The 12,228-nt window shown below is 39.7% G+C and overlaps 1 protein-coding gene and 1 long non-coding RNA gene across 2 annotated transcripts in view; both read right to left on the bottom strand.

The window, feature by feature from the left end:
• Nucleotides 1-12,228, bottom strand: part of LOC143378562 (uncharacterized) — a 397,603-nt gene that overhangs the window by 274,179 nt on the left and 111,196 nt on the right. The gene's annotated exons all lie outside the window — the stretch shown is intronic.
• LOC143378541 (chymotrypsin inhibitor-like) lies at nt 6,843-12,129 on the bottom strand. Its single transcript, XM_076830372.1, has 3 exons — nt 11,982-12,129; nt 7,614-7,726; nt 6,843-7,387 (listed from the first exon to the last, which is right to left on the bottom strand). The coding sequence occupies exons 1-3, from the start codon at nt 12,031-12,033 to the stop codon at nt 7,265-7,267; spliced, it is 288 nt and encodes a 95-aa protein (XP_076686487.1). The 5' UTR covers nt 12,034-12,129; the 3' UTR covers nt 6,843-7,264.

Here is a 12,228-nt window from a genome sequence, read left to right as displayed (position 1 = left end):
TAAAACTAAATATATAGTCCCTGAAGGGAAATCAATATTTTAGTTGAATTGAATTGACATAAAAATTGTTAATAGTCTGTGTGTATCGTGTTTGTACTTAATAGAATTTTGCATAATATGGGTAGGTAGTTATGAGTTATGTTACCGATCACTGGTGAGTCATGGCACACTGTTATGGGATTATTCTACCGGTTAGTTAAAGATGAAGAGTTAAAGTTGATCAATTCAGTCATCCGATGCAAGTAGCCTTCATCCACCAATGGCGGAAGCATTTGCCAGTTGTATATATTGACTTAGCTGTTTTGGCAAGTTTTACAAATTAATTGCTCCAACTCATACCCATCCACAGGAACCAACACGCGTTCAGGGCAGGCCACTCGGTGGAAGTGGCACGGCACAACCTGGTGAGAAACGCGGAGGAAGCAATGGCCCAAAGGAAATTCACGATAGCGGGGTTCATGGACATAGAAGCAGCCTTCATCATGACCCCCACGACGGTGATCGGAGACCACTCCAGGTGTGGATCAGCTGCATGCTGACAAGCAGATCACTGTTAGCCAGCAGAGGATCCACAACCGAGAAGGGCTCGGTGAACAGAGGGTGCCCCCAGAGAGGCATCCTCTCACCACTGATGTGGTACATGGCAGTGGATAGCCAGCTAACGAAACTGGAGGAATGCGGTGTGACGGCGACGGCGTACGCGGACGACGTCACATTCCTAGCCACAGGGCACGATCAAACAATGAAATCCGCCAGGAATCTGCAAAGAAAGCCCTGGAAGCATTGGAAGCCTGGTGCGACGCCAACGCACTATCAGTGAACCCGACGAAGATGGAGATGATGTTGTTCACAAAGAGACAGGACAAATTGGTGATAAGAAACATGAAGAACAAGGATCAGCCCCTGGTGTTCACCAGACAAGTGAAATACCTAGGAGTCATCATAACAGACACGCTGATATGGACACCGCACATTCTCAAGCAGATAGAGAAAGCCAAGAACAACATCAACATGCTGTGCAGAGCAGTCGACCCCAAGGTGACGCTATGAATATACGCGGCGATCGTTATCCCCCGAATCACTTTCGGGGTACTAGCGTGGTGGACCACGACGGTAAGGAACAAACTAGACTCTGTGCAAGGCAGCGCCTTGAGACGGGTCCTCGGCGCGTTCAGAACCACTCCGGTCAGGGCGATGGAAGTCCTCGCCGGAGTGGCCCCTCTGGACATAAGAATCAAGGAACTATCACTGAACGCCGCCCAACGACTAGAATGCTGGGGACACTGGACCGAAACGACCGACGAAGGACCACACAACGCGAGAGCCCACCACAACAGCATCACGGAACACGTGGACAACGACACCGTCAGGTCGATATTCAAGAAGCCACAAGACCGCAGCGTAGCAAGCTTCACCTTCCAAAGAAGATACGAAGTGATCATACCAGACAGAGCGGCCTGGGAGGAGGTCAAAACGCCATACGACCAGAACAGAGAGCTGGTCTTCTTCTCGGACGGATCGAGAAAGAACGGTCTGACAGGAGCAGCCTGGACCGAGGCGAAGGACAGCATCAGCTTCACAGTACTGAGACTGGGAGCATGGACCACGGTATTCCAAGGAGATATCTGCGGCGTCATGGACTGCGCTGCAAGACTCATCGAGAACGAAACCAAAGACAGATCAATCGTCATCTGCAGCGACAGCTAAGCGGCACTGCAAGCCCTGCTCAAGCGTTCCTCGATCTCCAGGCTGGTCATCGAGTGCAGACACAGGATCAACGCACTGGCCGAAATGGACAACGCGGTGAAACTGATCTGGGTCCCGGGACAAAGCCGGGTCAAGGGTAACGACAGGGCCGACGTACTCGCGAATAGGGGCTCCGACGAGACTCCGATGGAGACGGACACGGAACCGCCTCTCAAGGAGAACTTGAAGAAATGGAAGCTATCCGAGTGGAAGAGGAAATGGCAAGACGTTCCCGAACTCAGGCAGGCGAAGAACTTTCTGGGTCAAGAACCACCGTACAAGAGGAGCAAGGATCTGGTGAATTCGTCTCGAGGAGACGCCCGCAACCTGACGGGCATCCTCACCGGACACACCAATCTCAACTACCACCTGCACAACATCGGACAGGCAACGACGCGGACGGAAACGTGCTTCTTCTGCCTGGACAAACCAGAGACAAGTAAGCACTATCTTCTGCGAATGCCCGGCGTTAGCGCAGCGCAGGCTGAAACACTTAAGCGAACCAACGATTCGCCCGGGGGACATCCGCAAGAAAAACATCGCCTCTATTCGTAGTTTCTTAGACGAGGTGAACCCCTGGAAACGGCCCTAAACCGGGCCAGGGAGTCAACGGCGGCGCACGATCCACTGCCGCTCAGCGTAACACAATCGCTTAACGCGCGTTACTACCACTGTCGGCACCGCGCGTTTTGCTACACTATTTCAGTTCTGTGTTGAAAACAAAACGTGACTTACCACTTCTGTTGATGCTTTCCGATGGAAAAATGTCTGCTGCATCTCGTGGAATAGTCAGATTTCCTCCTAGACCCTTCGTTTTGGAAATAAATTGAAAGATATCTTCAAAAATGGGTGCATTTCGGGTGTCCTTTTCCCTTCGATTAATGTTTAAACATACTTAAATGTTTATAATCCAATAATAACTTATAGCGTTATATTCAGGAGGGTTCATAAAATAATTTCGTAAATTAGTTTCGACACAAAAGATGTTTAAAGTTGAAAATTTGCAGTTTTTTTTCAAAACCGAATTTCTCAAAAACTGAGGGTGCTGTCGACAAACGGTTTACGGATTCGTTTTCAGGGGACGAAAACCTATAAGAAACAGCTATTGAATGTTACAAGTCCGAAAAAAGTCAAATTTTGTGGAACTGTGTTATTTTAACTACATGAATTATAATATGATTGTATAGAGTAGGAAAGCAGTGTCATTGCAAGAAACGGCCTAGCGTGCGACAGGCAGATAGGTGGCGCCCCGTTAGTAGGGTAAAGACAGGAGATATAACCCACCTAACATAAAATGACTACTAAAGCTAATTTTGACACTATTTATTTTATCAGAATAATCCGAATATTTTCATATTTTATGCTGATTCAAAAAAAGTGACCAATATTTCCTCTAAGACAATATTTTATAAAAATCGATGCATACGTCTTCCACACATTTTTTAAAATTACACACACATTTATAAATTCAAAAGTGCGCTTTAAAACTGTTACTGCCAACGATAATAGGGACAAGCCCAAAATTTTTGTCCCTAATGAATAATGATGTCACCGTTAATTATTATAATAATTTAACAATAAATATTATGTATTTTATTCGTTGTATCATTAAAGTAATTCTTATAGACCGGAATAATTAATTTTATGCAATAGACAGAGGTTGAATAGTTCAATTTCGGCCCTTTCCTTAGTATGATTTCGCCATCACTTCCTACTAAATATTACTTCCTTTCAATATTACTTTTAAACCACTAGGTACATATGAGTACATATATTTGTTTCATTGTTATGTAAATCAGAATCTCCGTTTAATAATAACAGTTTTTTATACGTTACGTTTTTATTGCATAAAATAAATAAAATGGTAGTAATTGGGACATCTACCCTATGTGGTGTAAAAACTCGTGACATTTGAAATTTGGACAACTTCGCAGGTTTGACACTTCGCAGGTTATGAGTGACTAACACTTGGCAGGTTATAATTCAATAGTATAGTATAGGTGTATGTACAATGACGGACGACGATCCCTGCCGAATGATCCCGAGAGTCGACGAACGAAACATGTATAAGAGGTAGAGGAGTTAAATGAAACCCAAGACCACTACTGGTAAAAGTGCGATATTGTATTCGGTGCTGAATGTAAGAAAAGGGTCCGTTCGTTTTCGAGACGCTGTGGTAACTGCGCGTCGGTGGAAATCACGGACTCGACCGCTCATTGAGAAACATTTGACAATCGTCTGTTTCGGTACGGTCGCCGCAGCCATGGCAGCTAGGGATGAACCGATACCGTCAAGGTATCGAAACTTTTACTCATAACTTGTATCGAAAGAAAGTATCGATATCTATTCAGTATCGAATCAAAAGTATCGATACCTACTTACATCGAACGAAAATTAGTACAGATTTTTGTTTATTAATATATGTTATTAACGAAGACGTATTTTATTTTACTATTATTTAACGAAGAGTAGCCTTTAGTTACAACGAAGTATATAAGTAAGTACGAAGCAGTCTATAATAATTAATCTATATAACGGAAGAGAAAAAAAAATATACAGTCGTTTCGCGGCATGGAAACAAGAGAAGTGGAACATATAATAAGATAAATACATAATTGATAAAATAATATATACAGATGTTTATCACACCAAAAGAATGCAGAAAAGTGTGTGACGAACTCACGTCACGCGCCGCGAGCGTACAGCGCCGAGACAACAGACTTAGTTCGTGCCGCGACCGCCAGGCGGCCGCGGCCCCGCGACTGCTCTCGCATGCGAAGTTGTACGGCCTCACGTTATAAAGCCCCGGCGAGCGCAACAAGGAGCACTGGTGCATGATAGCTATACCGATTCAAGCAGTAAATCCAGCGCTCGATTTTTGGAACTCCCGAGGTCTGCCATTACCAGTTTCTATTCGAAATAGGCCGGAGAGAACAATCTTGCGCCCCTACCTACCTCAGAGAGGTGTCTCCGCGCCGATTAGGCCAGTACCCCATTGCACTCTGAACCTCTATAATACGACTCCCGCGCGGACGCGCCTTATATGTCCTCCAGGGTAGAACGTGCAACAAACTCCGCATCCCACTTCCCAAGCTCGCCGCTGCCGCGAAAAAACGCTCCGTCGCGACTAACCGTACCGGAGTTACCGCACGAGACTCACCGCGACCGGACACATACCTCGCACCTGTACTAAAGACAGACCAATAAACAGCTGTTATTTGTTTAAATACACGCCTCATCATTCGCCGAACCCGGACATACCGACTGTGTCGGCAATCCAATCCCTTCTCCGTCCAACCGGTAACCGTCTCGCCACCGGAGACGGTCACAAATGAAAGGAAAAATAGTATTTTATTAACAAACATTTATTTAACATATAAATTTATAAAAAAATATATGTTCTGATACGAGTACCTTTTTCCGATACCAAGTACATATCGCAGCCATAGGTATCGATGCTAAAATTACTCGGTATCGAAACGAAAGTATCGAGTATTTACTCGTATTTACTTGGATCGGTTCATCCCTAATGGCAGCGCGAGCAGATCCATGATGCCTCGACCAGCTTCTCCGCTCAGCGTCCAATTATCTTACACATGTGTTAGTAAAGGTGTGCATGTAACGCGTATACGTATTATGTTGACGAAAGTTGACGAAATTGAAGGAGAAGAAGAAGACTTACCGTTTCTGACAGATCCATGAGACGATGTTACGATATCTCTGTCATGCGTGGACCGATTTTATTGAAATTGGTCTTATTTGAAAGCTTATATGCGGTTTACGTAAAAAAAATGCATTTAAATTTAGAAAATATTGCAGGCCTGATGAGATACTAATGAAATAAGTTTCAGGTTAGGTTGGAATAGCCGGGCGACGAGTAAAGATACACGGCAGCGACAGTCGACATATATATACAGGGTGTCGAAACATGTACTTGGCGTCGAGACGCTACCACGTCTCTAGATCATATAAATCGGTGATTTAGTCAGAAATCGTTTGGTACTCAAGATATCTTAAGTTAGTGAATGTTCTGAAACATTTGGTCTTTTTCTTTTAATCACAGTTTTTTTTTCAGAAAATCGAAAGATTTCAAGTCATACTTTGAGGGGAAAAATGCGTTATTGTGATCGATTCACAAAAATATAATTATTTGGCGATGTAAACTTGTATAATCTTTTACTTCTACCGAATGAATGTCCTCTTTGAAAAATCGTCGTTTTCGTTGAAAATTTTATTGATGGTTTTGAAAATCTAAAATTCTGGATCAGAAATAGCGGCCACAGAGAGCTGAAAAGAAAATCTCGGAAAAATTATGTAGTAAAATAATATAATTGACATAATGTACCTATGCATTTATTTATTTATATCTACGTTTCTATTTTTCAAAAAGCATGTATTTCACTTTTGGTAACTCAAAAATTCTGTACATATAATAAATTGTCGAGAAAAAAAAGATATTCATTACTAAATCCACTTTCACTTTTAATGGAGTTCCTAACGTTACAGTCACACTGGGTGAACATAACCCACAGACTACATTTGTAATGATTTTACCCGGATGCTTCAGGCATACTAACGATCCTGTGTGTGTGTGTGTGGGGGGGGGGGGGGTTGTAGAAGAGGTATTAAACTTTTTTCCCCCAATGCCCAAACTCTCCACACTTTACCGTTCTGAAATGCCAAATGTTCTCCTGACGGACTGGGTTAGCGCAACCGAGTGTGGCCTTTGAGGGTTAATATACATATTTCCATGGAGAATTTAAAACTGTATAAAACCCAGATAAAGCTGAATTTATTGATTTAACAAACAAATGTTTTATATGGCATTGGACAGGAGAACAAAATTTTGTAGCCGGCAAAGGGGTTACCTACCACTTTTGGTAACTGTTTAAGCCGCCCTACACGTAAAAGGTGTCTCCGAAAACATAAGATTTTCACAACTTTTAAAAAATGGTAACTTTTCCTGGGCTGTAAAATTGTGTTGCCTTCCTGAATGTTATGTAAGGTTTTTGTTTGCTACTAAATAAATTCACCTTTAACTGGGATTTATACAACTTTTAATTCTCTATCAGAATATGTATAATGAACACTTGCTGCAGTTTTGAGTTGATGTTAAAAAGTAATAGAACTAGACTGGATCGAAAAAGTGGTAAATGTTTTGCCCGCTGCATATTCATATTTCATATAGATAGGAGAACGCATTGAAAGACTCGTCCAGAATATGTAAATACAACTGTGAAAAACACAGCGATATAAATCAACAAAAGTAACTAAATATCTTTTGATATTACTTTTTATTTATTATTCAGTAATACATTAAGAGTTATTCAAACATCATTTCCAGAATATGTCGATTTAGTTATTCTAATTTAACGCTTTCGATCCTAGCACCAACTTTAGTGGCATCTCCGGTAGTTTGAAAAAAAATTTAGATAAAAGCACTTTCGCGGAAATGTACGCTGTAATGACAGGTTTAAGGCATCCATATGTGAAATCATCGTAATATAGTGAGGTTATGTTACAGGCCCCAGGGCCCCCAATCGGACGATTCCTCACTCGATTCACAGCATTCTTCAGGAATGCACTCTCCGTTTTCATCTCTCAAGTAAGTTGGTTCACATACACAGCCCTCTATACAAATCTAAAATGCAAATAGTTTTGTGTTGGAAATTGTATGTATAAATCCAATGTGTAGTAACATGTATGAAGTATGAATTTAAACCAGAAGGTAAGCATGGCGATTGTGATTCTGAGAAAAAAGTATTATCGCCAACTAAACAAAGATACAGTTCACATACTTTTCAAGTGAACCTTCGATATAATTTCAAACGTTTTATGCATGATTTCAACAAATTGTAAATACTAACGAAGGGGCAAATAGGATATGGATTAGCACAAGTATGTTGACAACGACCGCCACATTTGGTCCACACTTCATTCTTCCCTTTGCACGGACAATCAGGTTCGTGGCTCAAAACCGCTGTAATATGTTACAAACCATAATTCATTTTATAATTTATTATCTTACGGAACTAAATGTTATACTATAAACGATAAATTATGCTGCCTTTCTGGTGGGCTACTTTCACATAAGATTACTAATTTTAATGACATCTTTCATTTCATGTAATTACCATTTTAAATATATATATATATCGATTTTGTACGTATTACAAGTTTATAACAGGTATAGGCACATATATAAGTCAGGAGCACGGTGTAATAGACAGGTGTTCCGACTCCTGTCCAGAATGTGTGACTTTTTCGTCGTAGTTCTTCTGGCGGCCGGCAGATTTCGTGGCTGTTGTAAAGGCATTTACATATATATATATATATACAGGCCTGGTATGGAATTCCTACTCGTAGGCCGGTATTCATATTCGCTACTCATTCTCAAGCAAATGCTTAAGCATGCGGCATCCTCTACTAACCTAGTAGCTAGTAAAGGATGCCGAATGCTTAAGCATTTGCTTAAGAATAAGTAGCGACTATGAATACCGGCCGTAGTGGAAGGGAACACGCCACGCATGCGCGTGATGGTCCCGTGACCAAAGAGGAGATATAATAAGAGGCGTCACTCCGGGCGGAACCTTTGAAGTCCTTACTTGACCTTGGCATTTAAATTGGTTGTCTATTCGAGCGGGATATTCAAATCGACTAAATGTACCTTACCGCAATTTGCTGATTATTGCCGAAGTTTAGCGTGGTTTACTGATCATTGCCGAATGGGCATTTAAATTGGTTGTCTAGTGATTTTCCTAGTTTATGTCTGTCCTTCTCGAGTGATGCCTCTTGTTATATCTCCTCTTTGCCGTAACGCCAAACGAATCGACGCCAAGGTTCAGTCAAATGACAGCGTCGTCACGCGCATGCGTGGCATGTTCCCCCTCCATTACGCGTAGGATTTTTCTGGCAAGCCCAGCAATACCATTAAAATCTCTACTACCACAATCTCATTAACACATATGTATATGCCTTCTAAGTCACGACGCCTCTCGCGGCGGCCAGGGGAACTACACAGAAATCGGCACACAAAGTCGCTGGGGTAAAAGGTACAGAGTCAGAACACCTGTCTATTACACCGTGATCAGGAGCATCGACTTAAATGGCTATTCTTTACCCTATATCTATAAAATCATATGTGATGACGATTTCATTGTTTTTTATCGATTTTGTCACGTTTTGTGTAACGCTTTAAATGTCACTTTTTTGTAACGCTATAAAGTGGGGATATTAAAAATAATAAAGAAATGTGTTTGGTGTTCTTCTTTCGCCATTTATACAGGTTTAATGTAACACTGGGGTAAATTTTCCTCTGGGAAACCTTTTTTTTCGCCAAAAATTTATATGGATCGAAAGCACGTAGCAAACAACATGCAAAAATAACAATTTTGAGCTTAAGAATTTATTCAGTAAAAAGTTGTTAAGTGAAAGGGACTGTGAAACATTGACGTATATTCTAACCCCTAATGTGACCAACTATTATGCTTCAATTTGAATGGATACTTTTTTTTAACCAATACTATACAACGTAGACCACGGGCTTGGCACGGTCGCATTGGTGAGTATAATCACAGACCCCCAGATACTAAAAACGCACCCTCTTCCTACTTTTCCTGGGGAAAAAATTATTTTAGGTTATGCCCAAACTCACATCGGTTCGCTACCATGCTTTACGCGCCCCCCGCACTAATCTAGCCCCAACCAATACTAATACCCTGGACAAATTTGAAAGTGGAATGCGTTGTTTCGAAATAAGTCAACGGAAATACTGTACAGAGGGGAGGGAGTGCAGCATTTAAATATATAACATAAAATGACAATTTTGTTTGAAATTTAAAAAGTATTTTAAAGTATTTTCGAAACACCCTAATAGCGAATTCGGTACCTCGCATTGACTCTGCACTGGTGCCCAAAAATGACTTGAATTGGTTGATTCTTATAGAGCTATCTTCGTTTCTATCAGAAACAACCAATCCAAGTAATTTTCTGGCACCAGTGCAGAGTCAGTGCGAGGTACCGAATTCGCTATAAGTATTTTATGCTGTCGAAATCCCTGAATGTAACCGTTTCCAAAAACAAAAAAACTACATACTCCTACCCCTCCAACCTCCAACAACGAAACATATGCGACAACCACTGTAACTGTCGCAATAAAGGTTAAAAAATATGTCAAAATTTTGAAACTTTTTCGCCTCATAACTTTTCAATGAATAGATTCCTAAACTCAAAATTGTTATTTTTGCATGTTATTTCACACGTGCTTTCGATCCACATAAATTTTCGGTGAAAAAAAAGGTTTCCCAGAGGAAAAGTTCACATGAATACTGTTCTTCTTTGAAATTCATTATTTAAAATCACATGTACACTTCACTTTGAATTGCAGGTTATTAATGCAGATTTGTTTGTAACAAAAAGTTGGCAAATAAATAAAGTCTTTTATTTTACAAATAAACCCTGTAAATGAATGATCACGCGGTGAGCGAAGCAATTTCCCCAGGGCGTTGGGACTGTTGGGCGCCAGAGGCGCCAGATGGTTGTAGAATTTTTAATTGGAACAGTATTCCATTAAACTTGGATAAATGTAGAACAGATGGACAACAAACATATATTTTTGATTTCAACATGAATTATTTTCATGTCATTCCCTACCTTATCGACACAGTGAATTATATAATGTATAATTGACGAACCTTTAAAACCCTATAAAAAGTGGTCGAAAAAATTGAATTAATCACGCATGAAAATATAGCGACCTAACGTGATCTTTACTGCATCTGTATGATTTACAATAATCCCATTTTAAAGCGTTACAAAGAACGGATAAATTAAAAACAATGACTCCCATGGTTTTTTGGTTATTATTTTAAAACACAACATGAATTTAAAATTCGAACAGTATTCCGTTCAACCTTGACTAATGTAGAAAAGAAGTACACCGCACATTTTTTAAATAAATTCCATTTAAAGAGTTTCACAAAGCGTGACAGGGCGAATTCCACTTACGCCCAAATCGCCCGTGAATTTCATTAGGTTAGGTTTCCTTATACGCGACGGGACGCATCGTCAAGAATTTCAAAGTCGATTTTCTCGAAAATGAAGCACAATATCAAAAAAATTTATTCCTTTTTCTCGACTTATTTACTTGTTATAAGTCGAAAAGAAAGAGTAACTTTTTTTCATATCGCGCTTCATTTTCGAGAAAATCGACTTTGAAATTCTTGACGATGCGTCCAGTCGCGTATAAGGAAACCTACCCTAATGAAATTCACGGGCGATTTGGGCGTAAGTGGAATTCGCCCATAATCAACAGACAGCTATGACTTCCGTGATGTTTTAGTTTATAATTTTAAAACGCAACATGAATTTTAAATTCGAACAGTACTCCATTCAACCTGGACAAATGTAGAAAAGAAAGACACCAAACACTTTTTAAATAACCTCCATTTAAAGCTTTTCACAAATCGTAACATGACTTCCGTGATGTTTTAGTTTTTAATTTTGAAACGCCACATGAATTTTAAATAAGAACAGTATTCCATTAATCCTGTATAAATGGCGAAAGAAGAACACCAAATACATATCTGTATTATTTATAATATCCCCAATTTATAGCGTTACAGAAAACGTGACATTAAAAGCGTTACAAAAAACGTGACAAAATCAATAAAAAAAACAATGAAATCTTCGTCACATATGATTTTATAGATATAGGGTAGATAGGTACACATGTAAGTTAGGAGCATCGACTTAAATGGCTATCCTTAAATTAGTGCATTAATGTCTTGAGTACTTATTAGTTATTAAGAGTACCTACACATGGTTTCGTTTAAGAAAGAAACAAATAATGACCCTGACAATTTGTAATTGATCACCTTGAACAAAATGAGCTCCCATTGCCACATTCCCCATTAAACTCTGCATTCTGTGCTCTCCTTTCTTTTTCAGAATTTCAATCGAAATTAAATAGAGTCATTGAAATAGTAACCTTTATAAATACCACCCCAAATGACATTTAAACGACAAATTTTTATTACTAATTACAAAATTAAATCTGATAATAAGAAATTAATTTTGGAATGTTTTTGAAATTTTTAATATTTAGTGAAGTTAAAAAAATTCTTCATGAACATGTAAAAGTAAACTAACTATTTATATAAAATTAACATTTTGGAATCTGTACAAACGAATTTGAAACGTATCTGGAAAAATATAATTTGGTTTTGACAACGTACCTACAGTAGAAATTGCCAAAATGAAGAATAAAGATATAAAGATACGAGACATGGTAACTTTGTATGGTCCTCCCACAATATCTTCCTTGAATGTAGAAAAAAATTCGGTGTCAGTGTTTTTATACGTGCACTGAGACTTATAATCTTTCCTGGCGGCGACTGTTTTGGTCTTAACAAGATATATCGCTCTGTATAGGAGACAAGATAAGAAAGCTCAGAATACATTTTGTTCATATTTCTCATTATT

Source organism: Andrena cerasifolii, chromosome 2 (assembly GCF_050908995.1).
Source record: "Andrena cerasifolii isolate SP2316 chromosome 2, iyAndCera1_principal, whole genome shotgun sequence".
NCBI classification, from domain to species: domain Eukaryota; kingdom Metazoa; phylum Arthropoda; class Insecta; order Hymenoptera; family Andrenidae; genus Andrena; species Andrena cerasifolii.
The sequence above is the reverse complement of the archived record's forward strand: the minus strand, read 5'-3'. Positions and strand labels throughout refer to the sequence as shown.